The sequence below is a fragment of the Equus asinus genome, chromosome 5, assembly GCF_041296235.1.
Source record: "Equus asinus isolate D_3611 breed Donkey chromosome 5, EquAss-T2T_v2, whole genome shotgun sequence".
NCBI lineage: Eukaryota > Metazoa > Chordata > Mammalia > Perissodactyla > Equidae > Equus > Equus asinus.
In genome coordinates this window covers 85,072,714-85,088,634 of record NC_091794.1, presented here as the reverse complement: position 1 = coordinate 85,088,634, position 15,921 = coordinate 85,072,714, and the positions used below count along the sequence as shown (strand labels likewise).

At 48.6% G+C, this 15,921-nt stretch overlaps 1 protein-coding gene across 1 annotated transcript; it reads left to right on the top strand.

The window, feature by feature from the left end:
• The first annotated feature begins 100 nt into the window (after positions 1–100).
• CDCA8 (cell division cycle associated 8) lies at positions 101–15,012 on the top strand. The gene is made up of 11 exons (XM_014840163.3): positions 101–210; positions 361–472; positions 612–740; positions 2,277–2,317; positions 5,251–5,323; positions 7,059–7,141; positions 8,591–8,655; positions 9,567–9,662; positions 11,277–11,403; positions 12,171–12,257; positions 13,645–15,012. The coding sequence occupies exons 2-11, from the start codon at positions 376–378 to the stop codon at positions 13,687–13,689; spliced, it is 843 nt and encodes a 280-aa protein (XP_014695649.1). The 5' UTR covers positions 101–210; positions 361–375; the 3' UTR covers positions 13,690–15,012.
• Positions 15,013–15,921: the final 909 nt, after the last annotated feature.

Here is a 15,921-nt window from a genome sequence, read left to right as displayed (position 1 = left end):
TGCTGTAGTTCTATGTGTGGACTGGCTGCCTGATAGTGGAGCTTCCTTGTGATTGGATGTTGTGGGATCCTCCTAAGACGGCGACTTCTCATTGGCCAGCCTGTGGCAGTTTGAATTTGGTGGCGGCGGCCGCACGTCCGGTTGGCAGCGGAGCCGCTCCCTCTCAGCTGGAGTCGCGGGGCTTTTCAGGCCTTGTTTCTGGACCCGCAGGTATGTGCCTTTAAGCCAGGCCCCTAAGGGCAGGGGTCCCCCTTCTCACCCCCTGGGGCGCCCGTCCGCCCTCTCCCACCCCTCGCGGCCCGTTTCCCTCCCCCATCCCCGCCGCTGACCCCTTGTGGCTCGGTCCCCTGCTCCCTGCAGCCTCCGCGAAGCGCCATGGCTCCGGCTAGGAAGGGCAGCAGTCGGGTGGCCAAGACCAACTCGCTCCGGAGCCGGAAGCTCGCCTCCTTTCTTAAGGACTTCGACCGCGAAGGTGAGGGGCGGAGCCGGGGTGGTCGCGGCTGCCGTGGGCGATCGCGGGGCGCTGGGGGGTTGGGACGCAGGTCGCACGGACTCCAGGCCCCACCGACCCGCCGGGTGACCCGTGTCCTGTCGGCTCTGCCGTTTCGCAGTGCAAATACGATCCAAGCAAATTCAGTCAGACAGGCAGAACCTCCTGAAGGAGATGGATAACCTGTACAACATCGAGATCCTGAGGCTCCCCAAGGCGCTGCGCGAGATGAACTGGCTCGACTACTTCGGTAAGCGCTGCTGGGGTTGCCCGGGCCTCGGCTGGGAGCCCCTCTGTGGTTACCATGACGGCCTGCGCCTTCTCGGCGAGGTCTCCCGTCATCACTATGGGAAACTGCAGCCCCCCCGCCTTTTTTGTTGTTGTTGTTGACATTTTATCCAACTATTTAAAAATGAATGAATGGCTAACTTGGTTTGCTAGTAGAGTTCAGGCGGAAGGATAACTCCAAATGGCACTTTCTGCATCTTATGGAAATTGCCAATTTAAAAATGGTCAAAGCCAATTGTGAAGTGCAAGGACCCAAGAATCTTCCTGGCTAAAGAAAACTCCTGGCCTCTTCCCCACCCCCTTGCTAAATGTCCAAGGAAACAGGAGGTTGTCCTTTCTGCGAGCTTACCCTGACTTTCTCTATTTTCCTTGTTGTTAATTATTCAGCATGTAGCCTCCTTCCTGGATAGAAAGGCCGTTCGACTCAAATAGTAGACATTTAATGATCCTTTCGACTTGTCCTTTAATTTTTCAACTTCTTGTTTGCCTATTTCTACAAATATCCATTGAGTGTGTATCAGTCACAAGGCTGGGTGCCGTGGAAGCACTGAGGAATAAAACAGACGTTGTCCCTGCTCTCAGGAACTTACAAGTTAGTAGAGAAGGATCATTTTAAAAATTCACACAGGATTATATAATGAAAATTAGTCAGCACATTTATATGGTGCTTCCTATGCCAGACAGGCATCGTACCAAGGGTTTTGCATATACTAATTTTGTCGTCATCATGACTGTATTAATTATTGATATTGTCCCTATTTTATAGATGACAAAATTAAGGCACAGAGAGATGGGTTACTTTGCTCAAGGTCTCATAAGCCAGTTGAGAGCAGAGTCTGTCTGAACCCGGGCATTCTGGTTCCAAAGCCAGAGTTTTTAACTGTTATAGGATAGATATTGTGAGTATTTCTAGCAGGAGGCCCTCACCTCACTTTTTATTCTACATCTAAATCTTGCAAAGATACCTTTATTCAACACCCATTTGCCACGTGGCTACTGCCTGACGTGTTTTTGCCAGAAGCTGTGGATATTATCTCTGTCCTCAAGGACTTCAGTTTAGAGTAGGGGTGGACGCTCAAACAGCTTTGAGTAGTTGTTGGGTGTGACAAGAGTGAGCAGCTAGCTCAACATGTCGTGGCAATCTGCTGTGATAGCAAAAAGAGCAGAGTTTGGGGTTTGGGCTGAGTTTGAAGGATGAATTAGACATTTCTCGGGTGCAGAGGAGTATTTTGGGCAGAGGAAATAAGGAGCAGGGCACCGAGTTATGAGAAACAGTGGTAATTTGGCAAATAACAGGAACTTTGGTGTGGTGGGACATAGACTAGGTCATGACGGGGACGAGTCAAGCTTGGAGGAAGATTAGACTAGATTGTGAAGGTCCTTCAATGTTGGACCAAGGGTTAAGGTGGTCCAGTTTTACAAAGATAACTGGTTGCATTAAGGAAGATGATTTATCATCAAGATCTGGTAGTAACTAAACAAAATGTTCTTTTTGAAGCCCTTGGAGGAAACAAGCAGGCCCTGGAAGAGGCAGCAACAGTAAGTGACTTGTCCTATTTTTGAACTGTTGGTGAGTTTTTAAGTTTAGTCTGGTCACCAAATCCAACCAGTGGGTGCTTACTGTGGAAGAGCTTCATAGGGGACATTAACTGTTTGTGTCAGCTGAAAAATTGTAGTTGTCAAATGCTGAGTACATGAAGCCCAGATCGTTTCAAGCCCTATGAAGGGAGGCAGTCCCGTTTTTGGTGGGTTCCTTGTAGCTCTTTGCCCTGACCTCTGCAGGGGAAGTAGAAAGCCTCAAGTCCAAGTTCCTTTAAGCCCTTAGGTCATTACATGGTGACCTGGCCTGCTAGGTGACAAAGAGACTGTTGCTTTATCATGTCATACCGTAGAAGCTGTGCTCTTGCTGGGGACTCTCAGGATTCCCCGCCCATCTCACCTCCTTCCAGCACCCATACCAGGACTGAAGGCAGGAAGATGGGGAGGCAGAATAAAGAGTTTAGGTCTGTACTGTCCATTACAATAGCCACCAGCCGCAGGTAGCTATTTAAATTAGTTAAAATTAATAAAATTAAAAATTAAGTTCCTCAGACACACTAGCCACATTTCAAACGTTCAGTAGCCACGTGTGACTAGTAGCTACCATATTGGACAGCTCAGAGAGAGCCTTTCTACCCTTGCAGAAAATTCTGTTAGACAGTGTTGGGAGCTAGTCCATAAATGGGTTCCACAGAGACACTAAATTCTCTAAAATCATACCTGAACAATGTATGTGCGTACATGCATTTGTGTATCTTTCTGGGGAGAGAGTTTATTATGTAAACCATCAGATTTACAAAGTGATTCCCAAACTACATCCTTCTATGAGTTTATTGAAATCACTTGGAATCTCAGAGTTTGAAGCGACCTAACTACAAAGGGTAGTCAGATAGTAGCACTGAATAGTGAATTTCCAACCAGCCTCGGAAGTGAAAGGTACTTAGGGGCCAGTTGGTCAATCAGGATAAAATTAGAGAGTTTGGGGGTGAATATTGCAGGAGAGAGGAGGGCGGTAACTGAAAAATAAAATCAAAAGCTAGTAAAACGTTCTTAGTCCATGTTTTGTCTTTCTTTAATATGTCCCCCCCATCTACGCCCAGATCTAATATTTCAGAAAACTTACCTCTGAGATGAGTCATACTCATCAGCTAAGCACCACCCTCTTTTTTTTTTTAACTCATCAGACATCTGAGTTACAAATCAGAGCTGCTGATGTGTTGTGAGGTATCCGGTTGAGAGAATTCTAGCCTTAGCTAATGTGATTTGAAGCCCAGGGAAGGCATGGTACTTTGCTACAAAAGCTCTTAATTGTTACGTACATGGGGGGCTCCCAGGACTGCCTCCAGGGTTAGTAACTCACTCAGAGGACTCCCAGGCTCAGCCATACTCACGGCTGTCATTTATTACAGTGAAAGGATACAAAGCAAATCAGCAAAGAGGAAAGGTGGCTGGGGCAAAGCCCGGAGGAGACCATGCTCAGGCTCCCAAGAGTCTCCTCCCAGTGGAGTCACACAGGACACACTTAATTCAACACATCTGAAATGTTGTCTAGCGGAAAAGCTCTTTAGAGACTCGATGCCCAGAGTTTTTGTTGGGGGCTGGTCACCACAGGCATCTTCTACATAGCATGTACCAAAATTCCATACTTCCAGAAGGAAAGCAGCTGTTCAGCATAAACCATATTGTTTGTACAAAGCTTGGGCACAGTGAGCCACTCTTCTCAGGGAATGCTGGGAACCCTGAAATTGAAGTTCTCATGCCAGCCACATAAACAGACCTTTCTACGGGTATCAGTGTTAGGCCTGTTAACTCTTCTGCACAGTGGGCAATCAGTGGCCTGCCACCAGTGGTACGTTCCTAACGTGCCAGTTGTTTGTAGAGATGGCAGGAAGTTAGCCACCACTTCCATTCCATCAGCCGTTTCAGGCATCACTAATCTGTTGCAGCACTGTTTCATACTAAGCTTGGACAGCCTCAGAGTCCTTCTCTGAGCACTTCATGTAGTCTCTACCAATCCAGAGATGAAGCGTGTGTCATTCCTAGTCTGTAACAACTCTTCTGTGCCCTGTGAAGAAAGGGCTACGAATCATGCCTGCTCTTGGCTATTCCCATACATATAGGTAGTCACCACTGGGAACAAATCTAATTAGAATGGCAACTGGAAGCCTTTCTGAAGGGCCCAGGAGCATAATAGAAAACTTTCTTGACCCTCTACACTTAAAAAAAGAAAATGAGAAGTCTGACACCGCACCAAGTGTTGTAGAGAATATGGGTCGTTAGGAACTTGGATCGTTCGCCCATGGGATGTAAACGAGTGCAACCACTTTGGAAAACAATTTAGCATGATATCAAGGCTGCACATGGTGCACCCTACGACCCTGTAATGCCCTATCCCTAAGTCTATAGCCAAGAGAAAATGTGGACATGTATCTCAGACATGTGTGTAAGACAGTTCACAGTAGCAGTGTTGGTAATAGCAAAAGACTTGATGGGAGATTGGACAAATCCATGGGACATAGTCACACAGTAGGATATTATATAGCACAGCCACAAATAGTGGTCAGAAACAAAATTTTGTTTAAGCACGCATACATTTGTGAAGACATATATATATATATACACACACATACACACACATGTACTTTCTTTTAAGCAAATGGAATTATAGTGGTTATTTCTGGGGAATGACCAAGATAGGAGACTGGTCACCTTTGTGGGACAGACAAGGAAACAGAACAGGGAAAAATACAAAGAAGCAGGTTATTGGCAATGTTTTAGGTCTTGGGTTGTATGGTGGGTTCATGGGAGTTCATTTTATTATAACTAACATGTAGCAATCGTTTGTATGTATCAAATAATGTTTTTAATCTTAAAATATTGTTCCTCCTATTTGATGGAATATGCCTGGTGTTTTCTGGCTGTGTTTGTCACAGGCTGACCTGGATATCACAGAAATAAACAAACTAACAGCAGAAGCTATTCAGACACCCCTGAAATCTGCCAAAAGTGAGTACTTTTCACAACCGCTTGTTGAAGAGAGAGAGCTGAGGCCCAGGGCGGTGGGCCGGCTGCTCAGGGAGGCCGCGCTGGTGGAGCCTCTTCCTTCTAATGTCTGGTCCTCAGTCTTGTAAAGCCAAAAAATTTGATTTTGGCTGCTGCATTCAGTTAATTGTACGCAGGGCTGAAACTAACGAAACTCTCAAGACCGATGTGTGAGTGAGAGGGAGAGTGGATGGAGGGGAAAAGATGTGCTGGAACGCCTGCTGCTGCCTGCTCACCCCCGAGTTAGAGAGGTTCCAGACTGTGAGATTTGGCAGGGCACGATCGTGTCAGCCGGGACTCTCCCGCTGTGATCAGAAGGGGTGCCAGAGCCTGGTAGAAGGACTGGCTTTCTCGGCACATCATTCCACGTCACTCCATTCAGTGACCCTCCGTGTGGAATCCTCTTGCCTGCATGCCGCACACTCTGACACTCTTACAGGAAAGTTTGGGGGAGCCAGGTTGTAATTAGTGAGCATGAAGTCAGGCCAGGATGAGCTCTGTTGTGGACTTGATGTCACTGTCATTAGGCTTTGGTAGCTCCATGTATCCAGTCTCATGAGGACGGACCTGACCCAAGGCCTGGGTTTGGGGCCTGCCCACTAGGGCATTTCTCCACTGGGCAGAGCCAGAAATACTGCCCAGTTCTTGTTCCAACCTGTCTTGCATTGGAATTGCCTTGTGGCATAAAGAAAGCATGATGAGATTGGCACTTTCTTAGTGTCATGTTCCAGTCCTGCCTCCCTGAGGTTTTGGTGTAATTGGACTTGGGGGTTCCTAGAGTTCCTCAGCCATGTGTTTACAATCTGTTGGGTCCCCTACATTTGGGGGATATTGGTTTCTCTTCTGAGTTCCACCGGTTTTGCTTACTTGGTGGGGCATGGGGAGGGTCCTCTGATTTCACCCCTGAGAACTGAACACACCAGGCCCAGTGTCAGCCAAAACTGACTAGAAACTGTTTTTGTGCCCTCTTGACCATTGAACTTGGACTACAGTGTAAGCTGCTTAAAAAAAGGAAAAAGTGCATATACTTATATTCTTATTTAATGTATCAGAAAAAAAAAGCTTAAAAGTTGTTTAGTCTGATCTCTCCCTCCATAATTAAATGCATGAATTTTCCCTATGGAGTCGCTGCTCTGGATTGTCTGGCTCCTGGCTGTACATAGTTAGCCATGAGACACTCTCTACCTTTCATCATTAAACAGCTGTGATCATAAGAAAGTTTCTAAGTTTCCTTGTGGTATCAACATAAATATTTTTAAACACTGGCAGCACAATTCCAGGGTTGGGGACACAGGAATAGAAAGAACAAAGAGCCTGTTCTTGGGCAGCACACATTTCAAGTCTCACAACATCCCTGTAAGGTGACTCTTGCCTTCTGTAGATGAGGAAACTGAGGCACCACGATGAAAGCCGTGACCTGGTTAAGTAGGGCTAGGCCTCAAGCTCGTCTGTCTGACCCCAGAGTCTGCGCTCTTATCAGAAGGCTGGGCTGCCCACACAGGCATCGTGGGGCTTCTTCACCACTCTGATTCATTTCCTTTGTCTACACCCGCTTTTTACGAAAGTCATCTTCTTTATATTGGGTCTCTTTCTTGATTACAGCCTAAGATCGCACAAGTTTTATTTCCTCTAAGAAATGTGAATGCATGAAAGCTTGTTCCCATGAGAAATGTCATGCTGTTAACACTGTTCCTTGTAGCACGAAGGGTACTCCAAGTGGATGAAATGATAGTGGAAGAAGAAGAAGAAGAAAATAAAAATAAGAGTCTTCAAAGTGCGAGAGTAAGTAGGCACTCCCGTGCAGGGCTGGGGGCTGACAGGAGACAAGGAAATACAAAAGTATGGAAATGCAGTGTTGCCCTCCCGGAGCTCACAGTTTAGTAGAGATGATCCCACTTAAATGGCTAATAACCAAGGTGATACAGAAGTGTGTGCAAAATGCGCAGAACGTAGAAGAAGCAGCTAAGTCTACCACCCCATTAGGACACAACCAGGTCTTTAAATGTGAGTGAGATTTCACTCCTGGAGAAGAAAGCGGAGGGGGTTCCCGGAGGAGGTGTGAAAGTGTCCATTTGAGGAACAGGAAGCAGTTTGGTATTGTGGGATATGAGCTGTGAGGCTAATCGGGGGCCACATCATGAATGGCCTTGTGTGCCAAGCTTGGCCCTTTTGATCTCATCAGGTAGGTAATGGTAAGTGACCTGACCAGATGGGTATTTCAGAACAGTGCAGTTCTATTCATGGATGCAGAACCCACGGAAACCAGGCCAACTGTATTCAGGATAAATGGGAGAGGGGAAAAGGAGACAAGGAAGCCAGTTGGGAGGCTACTATAATTCTTGAGCTGAGGAACTGACCCTATGAAGAGGGGTTGGTTTTGAGATAGATTTTAAAAGGGAGAAGGGACAAGATTGGTGGAGGAAAGGAGAAAAGCAGAGATGACTGAATGGCTTCTAGCTTAAACAACTGGCACCCCATGGAGTGTGGGCCATGGGAGGGAGAGCGGTGCTGGCTAAGGGTGAAGGGGAGCAGTTCGTCTATGAGTTGTTTGACAGGTTGCGTGTTAATACTTTTCCAGGACATCCAGCCTCGGCAGAGATTTTACCCTAGAGTTGAGGGGGGAGTAGCAGGTTGAGAGACATACAGACTCCCAGGTCTTTAGGTGGTTGTCCCAGCGTGGGCATCAGTGAGGCGGTACGGGGAGAGCATGGAGTGCGGGGCTGAGGGTGACACCAGGAGGGCAGTGGGAAGAGGAGCTCAGGAGGCAGACTGCAGAGGGGCGGCCAGAGACGCCAATGGTGGGGGGCTTGGAGGACAAGGGAGGTAAGAATTGTCAGAGGGCAAGGGGTGACTCTTGTCAGGCACCTTCAAGGACTCCGGAAGGGTGCGCACTGCCAAGGGTTCCTTGCATTCGGCCCCCGGGACGCCCTAGCAACCTTCACAGCAGCACTTTATGTGAGGGGCGGGGGTGGACAGTCCAGGCTGCAGTCAGTTCCAAAGAGCTTTACCTTTAATCTTGGCCCAAATCCTGTATTTTGAAGACCCAGCCAGTGTAAGTCCTTAGTTGATCAGTTCTGAGTTATGTCTCTGGCTTCCGTGAGACAGACCTTATGTTCAGTGTTGGTTTTCTTTCCCCAAGCTGGCCCCTCTCCTCTACTTTTCTTACCCTCCCTCACCTTTCCCCTTTGTGGGGCATTTTGTAACCTCAATTTTATGTGATTGTGACTTTAGGTGAAAAGGTGTCCTCCATCCAAGAAGAGAACCCAGTCCGTGCAAGGAAAAGGCAAAAGCCAAAGGTACTGGGCTCTCAGGGTCAGCCGTGGGTCTGGTCTTATTGGAGGGCCGCATCCTTCATGGCAGAAGAGGGGGTGGAAGGGCTTTTGTGACTCCTGTGCGAGTAGAGCTTGGTCATCGAAGCCTTGAGCAGCCGAGCTGGACGGGCCTTAAGGAATGATCTCAGCCCACACCTTCTCCAACTCTTCTGCCCATGTTCTCTCTCCTCTCCTACTTTTTTTCTTTTATGCTAACAGAGGATGAGACCCAGAAATATGGCGAGCCCTGCATGTTTAGCTTAGTTTTCTGACAGTCCATGTGCAGAGCTATCCCATAGTCAGTCACAAAGTGGCTGTCACCTACTTACAGTTAGTTTCTTGAACTGTTCCTCCTGGTCCCACTAAGTAGAGAATCACCACGGGCTTGAACTGATTCTGCTGGACCCTACCGACCATTCGAGAGTGGGGGCTGCATCTTGAACAAGCCTAGGAAAGTGGTTCCTGGGATGTGTGGCTGTGAAGAAGTGGACTCCTCTCATTTCTCCCTGAGCGGCAGCGACTGCCTAGTGAGAGGACAAGAATGCCAGCTTGGGGCCTGCAGAGTGTTGAGAGCCTGGCTCCTTCCTCGTTCTGTTAGCTGGACCAAGAAGTCGGATTCTGGAGGCTGGCTGCTGGGGCTCCCAGTCCTGGCTCTGCCCTGATTGGCCGTGAGACCCTGGACAGGTTGTTTAAACTCACTAAGCTGAGTTTCTGCCCCTGTCAGCGAGGGCCATCCAGGCGCTTCTCATAGGGCTGTTAGGAGGGTTCCCCGGGTTCCCGTGAGGAGGGTGCTCAGGACGGTGTCTGATGTCAGTGCTCTCCAGGGTACCCACTTCTGCCGCTGTGGTCATTGGACCTGAGGGTTGGCGCACCTAATGGCCATTTCTTACCTGTAGGTCCAGCCATTATAACACTGTTACCCCAGCTGTGGGCCGACTGGAGCTGTCTATGGTGAAACCAACTCCAGGCATGACACCCAGGTTTGACTCCAGGTGAGCACTGGGAGCAGCGCTTGGGTTTTGGCAGGAGCCCAACACTTGATGTCAGTCAGAAAAGAAGGGTGTTTAAGCAAATACTCCTGACTCCTTGGCCTGGAAGCTTCTCAGGCTCATCTGTTTACAGGACAAAACGGTTCTCCATCTGAGGAGAAGGGGGAGGACATTCTCAGTCTGATGACTAGGTGGCTTCTAGTGACATTTTGGGTCTTTTCTGATTCTGATCAGAAGTTTTTTTTAAAAGAGTGGGTGCTCTCCTTTACCCTTGGTAGAAGTGAAAATTGACATCCCCTTTTGGGAGAGCAGCATTAACAAGGATGTTCTTGCAGCATGAGTTAATCCTTCCATAGGGCTGGTCACCTCAATAGGCAATGCTTTGTAGCCATTAAAACAGAAGAGGTCTCTCTGTGCTGACAGGGGAGGAGCTTCATGAACATGAGCATCTCCAAGCAGGTTGCAGACCAGTGTGTACTAGATGATCCCATTGGCTTTTATATACATAGGAAGTTTCTGGAAGGATGCCTAAAGAATCAACAGTGATGATCTCTGGGGTGGGGAGAGTGAGGAAGACTTAACCTTCTACTTTTAATCCCACTCTTTTTTTTTTTTTTTTTTAATTGGCTTATGGGCCGACCCCGCGGCCAAGTGGTTAAGTTTGTCCACTCTGCTTTGGCGGCCACGTTGTCGCCAGTTCGAATCCTCAGCACAGACATGGCACCACTCATCAGGCCATGCTGAGGCGGCATCCCACATGCCACAACTAGAAGGATCCACAACTAAAAATACACAACTGTGTACCAGGACGCTTTGGAGAGAAAAAGGAAAAATAAAATCTTTAAAGATTGGCCCTGAGCTAACATATGTTGCTAATCTTCTTTTTTTTTTTTCCTTCTCTCCAAAGCCCCTCAGCACATAGTTGTATATTATAGTTGTAGGTCCTTCTGGCTCTGCTATACAGGATGCTGCCCCAGCATGGCTTGATGAGCGGTGCTGGGTGCACGCCCAGGATCCGAATCAGTGAAACCCCAGGCCGCTGAAGCGGAACACACAAACTTAACCACTCAGCCTCGGGGCCAGGCCCCCCCCCCCCCCCCCGGCTCTTCTTTAACTGTTTGTTGTTTCATACAAGCATATAGCAAAGGACATTTGGTAGTGCACTTTAACTGTCTTAAGAAAGTTTGGGAGTTAATATAATGATATAATCTCTGAATCATCCTCCTATAACCCTGGAAAATTCCTCTTGATGGAAGCACTTAGCCACTCTTGGAAATACATTAACCATAGTTTATTTCTGACTTTGTGGATGGTTGGAAGGATGGCTGGCTGGCTGGATGGATGACTGGCATCATAGGGAGCTTTGGACCTAAAATTTACATGGATAAGAATTGACTCTCGCTAGATGTGTGTTTGATAATTACAACCTCCTTTCTCCAGCTGTGTTTAGTCATTACTGCTTAAAAAAAATTTTTCTCCTAAATTTAGAATTTGCCTTCTTAGAAATGTGTGATTTAAAAACTGCAGCTTGAGGCCAGATGGGGGTGGAAGGACTCACAGCATCTGGTGTCATTCAATCTGCCATGCCATCTTTACAAAGATTTTCCCACTTTATAGGGTCTTCAAGACCCCAGGCCTGCGTACTCCAGCAGCCAGAGAGCGGATTTACAATATCTCGGTGAATGGCAGCCCTCTGGCCGACAGCAAGGAGGTCTTCCTCACTGTGCCAGTGGGAGGCGGAGAGGTAAGTCTTTCGGAGGGAAGCCAGGCCACAGTGTGCTGCTCAGTCAGCATTTCCTTTCCCTGGTCCGTCACTCACTTCTCTCCCCCAAAGTCCTTTCAGTTGCAGGGATTTTGATCTCCAAACTTCTGTAGAACTCAGAACCCAGTTTCCTCGCCCAGGTTAGAGACCTAGACTGGGAAGATCCTTGCCGAGGTCTGGGTTCCTTTGTTCATCAGCTAACATTTTCTACCTGTCTTGTAAGCAGGTCCCAGATGTAGAAGACATGGTTCCTGCTCTTGAGAAGCAAATTGGTAGTCGAGATAGTTCACAATTCACTATAATATCATGTGATGGGTGCAGTAATAGAGATATTAAAGAGAGTGCAGAGGGGGTCACTGTGTGTAGTCTAGAAGGAGGAGCATGAACTGACTTCCACTTTGTATAACTTGGAGGGGTTCTGAAGCAGGCTGAGCCTGGGTTCTCCAGGCTGAGTAGAGCACGTTGCTGACCTCAGCCCCAGGGAGGGGAGGATGGTTTATCCCAGACGTGGTCTGCAGGGCATTTCTAAGCTAATGTACCTGCCTCTGGTTACCTGGGTGATCCAGCCACTGGTCCAATTGTAAGCACTGATGTCATTGTCTCCTTAGAACTAACATCCTCCTACTTGCCTGGCCACTTCCCCCACCAAGTGCAGGATATCCAGGGGACCCCTGGGCACACTGGGGCGCTGGATGTAGGTCTCTGCCTTGAGGGACACGCCAATTTAACCCTCTCTCCCCTCCACACAGAGCATGCGATTGTTGGCCAGTGACTTACAGAAGGTTGATATCGCACAACTAGACCCAGAGGCCTTGGGAAACATTAAGAAGCTCTCCGTAAGTCTCATACTCATCTGCACACATAGGGTGACAGCAATAGCTTTCTTGATTTAGCGGTCCGTAGGATTATCTTTTGGGTCTGGGCTAAGGCTTTATACTTCAATTGTGTTGCCTTCTTTCTCCCGAGGGATTTGACTGTTACCCTACTTACCTAGCAGCAGTTCTGTTCCTAAAATGATGCTGAGTTTCAGTCCATCCCAGAGTGCATCCCACAGAAGTTCCACAACAGAATCAGAAGTCTGCCCTGTTCAGGCAGTGGGTACCAGAGTGTTGGAGCATGACTGGCTGCCAGGAGCCGAAGCTTCCTCACATGGTTTGGGGATGGGGGGAGGCGCTTGTTATAAGGAATCCGCAGAATCAGAGAAAGCACTGAGCAGCCAGGCCCCAGAGTGGCGGGACCAGCAGCGGCAGGAGTTGGTGGAGCTCCAGTCCGGTGCCCCAGCTCCTTCAGCATCTCTCTGTCTGGGGCCCGTGCATTCATTTCTCTTGGACTCCTCCCCTCCTTCCTCCCTCTCCACAGATAACTTTCTCCACAGGGCTCTTGGTTCTGTACTCTCTTGACATTGGTTTGTGTGCGGCTTTGGGCAGCCACATTTCCCTCTCTAAGTTTATTGCTCCAGTGCCCAACACTGACTGTCCAATTTCTTGTCTTCATGTAAATTCTCAAGAGGAGGAGTGTAACTGGCTCGGACGGGCCTCCCTGGACCAGTCAGCCTGGTCTCGGGTGGTGGATGGGAGCACTTAGTGCAAACATGTCTGCCCTAGGCCCAGCCTTAGTGGGGTCCGTGAAGGCTCCAACTGAGGAAGGGGACAAGGATGGAGCTGCTTTCCCAAATGTTCCTACTGAACATAGGCTCAGGGCCAAGGTCACACACACACGCAGCCACCCAAATCTGGTGACATTTATCATCTTGCTGGACCTACAGCATTACTGTTCCCAGATTATACCTTCACTCTCTCATCTGAGATGTTATTTTATTCCTTTGTTCAGATGGGAAACAGAGATTCAGAAAGGTTAATTATTTAGTTTGTGATAGAAAGATAGTCACATATCACTTAACAACGGGGATACGTTCTGAGAAATATGTCATTAGGTGATTTCATCATTGTGTGAACATCATAGAGCATACTTTCACAAACCTAGAAGGTGTGGCCTGCTACACACCTACGCTGTATGTACTAATCTTATGGGACCACCATTGTATATGCAGTAGTCATTGACTGAATCATCGTTATGTGGGGCGTGACTGTAGAGAATGGAGGGCTGAGATTCACACAGACCTGAGCCCATATGCAGCGCTGCCTGGGTAGACTCGTAAGTGGCTAACTGAGCAGCAAGCCCAGTACTGTCTTCTCTAAATGACCTATCTCCTTTTCTTTTCAGAGCCGTCTTGCCCAAATCTGCAGCAGCATACGGACTCACAAGTGAGGCTGCTCTTCCAAGAAGCCAAACTTGACAGGATGGACCTTCCATGGGCACTTCTGGGACCCTGAAGAGGCCTCTTCCCTTCAGCCTTATTGTTTGTTTGTGAAGTTCCAGAGCAGGGAGTGGCGTTCCTCTGGGAGAATTTGGCAAGTGGGGAGACACCTGTTCTGCCATCAGTTAGAGAAAGCTTTGCTATTCACACTTGCCAACCCCAGTGACAAAGGCACTGCCTGCTGCATCCATGCAATCAGGACTTCCTGTCATTCCCTCGACTCAGTTCTCCTTCCTGCCCTTGGACCTGCCATCTTCCGCCTCCTGTCACTCAGCGTCCTCTTTGCCCTGCCCTCACTCCAGTGGACGTGGCATCAAAGAACCTCATGTTCTCAGGAAGACTGCCTTCTCACCCTCACCAGAGAACCCTCTGCGCTTGGCTTTTCCACTCTGTGTGTGCTTGAGGCTGGCAGGTTTAGGTTCTGTGAAGGGAGAGCTCTGGGCTATGAGAGAGCAGATCCAGAAAGCTGGGGGGGACTGTCCCATGGGGCCAGAACAGCAGAACAGGACGCGTTGCAGCAGTGACCACAGCAGAACACCCCTCCCTCCCGCGCCCGTCCCGTCTTTCTCCTGGGGTGGGTGCTAGAGGGGCTTTGGGCTCTTACACCTGCTCTGCCTGATTGTCTTGTTCAACCTGACTGGAATAGTGTTTGTATTTATCCCTGTTTACCGAAGACCAAAAATCAGCTTAGCGGCAGCTTCCGTGTCTCGCTCCTCTACCTCTCTAGTTAGTGGGAGTTTGGAGAAGGGAATCTAGGGTTTTTATGTGATTGGCCGCAGAGCGCCGTCTCCAAGCTCTCCGTGCTCCCTGCCAGCTCTTTAGACTTCGCAGAGAGCACTTCTCTTTCATGGTGTTCATTGGGGGTGCAGGTGGAACTAGTCTGGTGGCCTCATTCCGTGTGTTTGGCCTGTGTCCTGGACGTGGACTAGTTATTTGGGGTCAGCACTGAGATCCCTGTGCTCCAGCCAGCGCCTCTGCCCCAAGAATCGTGCGACGTGGTCCAAGACTGGGACTGAGAGGTCCTACCCCACACCAAGGGCGCTGTGCTCTCGAGTGTGGTTCTTGGTTGTACTGAATATTATTTTGCTACATGACCATTCTAATGATCCAGGCTTGCTCAAGATGTATTCTTTTCACGTTGTTTTATTCTCCCTTTCCTGAGACTTCTGTACATATTGTTTTCCTGAGTAATGGTATCTGTAAGCTGGTTTTTTCTAATCAGAGCTACTGAAAGGTACCTGTTTTCAATAAATTGTGGGTTTTTGTTTTTAATCAATGTTCAGCCTCCGAGCTGTGCTGCGTGGACTGGAGGCAGTTTGGAGCTGAAGCTCTTGGAGTGGGGGCACCTTGCTTCAGGCAGGCTCTCTCTGACCTCTGAAGAGGGGCCCTCACCCCCAGATCCAAGGCATAGTAACTTACCCCTGGAAGTTTTCCCCCAACTCCTTCTTTCATGGGAAGCATTACTCATAGGACTAGCTAGAAATTTACGTCTGGGAGGACAAAATTTAGGGTGTCTATGGTTTACTGCACGGGCAAGCCTCGTTGGCCAGGGACAGAGCGGGGCGCCGTGGTTCCATGATCGTGCTTCTCACTGCCCAGAGTTCCAGGGGAGATCTGGCCAATCTGCCTTCCCAGAATTCTGTCTACGCTGAAAGTGGTCGACACGGAGCTAACGGTGGAAGAGAAAACAGACAGGTCATTGTTAGGTCAGCTCATCTGGCAGTGACAGTTTATGACTTTGCTCAATGACAGCATTTGGAGTAAAGGTTACTTTTTTCAAGTAACGAAGTCACCACACACGAGGCCCCTCGCTTCTCCCTCATGGCCTGGTGTGGTGCAGAGAAGAGCCTGGCATCGGGAGCGCTCGGGATCTGACGTGCTTGACCGGAGCCCCTCGCCCTCTATCTGCATCTGCACTACCGCCTGAATGAACCCAATGGCAGGAAACGTGGTATATGGCAGGCGCTCAATAAATGCCAGTCACGTGACGAAGATGGAGCAGTCCATTCCATACAAGGCGCTGACTTGGAAGGTAATGAGTTCCCCGTGCCAGGATTTAAAGCATGAGTTGAACTATCAAGGCTTGGGCTGGGATGTTGCAAAGAAAATTTAAATCTTACTGCCAGCCCACAGACAAACTTTTGCTCTGTTTGGATTTTGTTTGTTTTTTCAAATTGCTAACA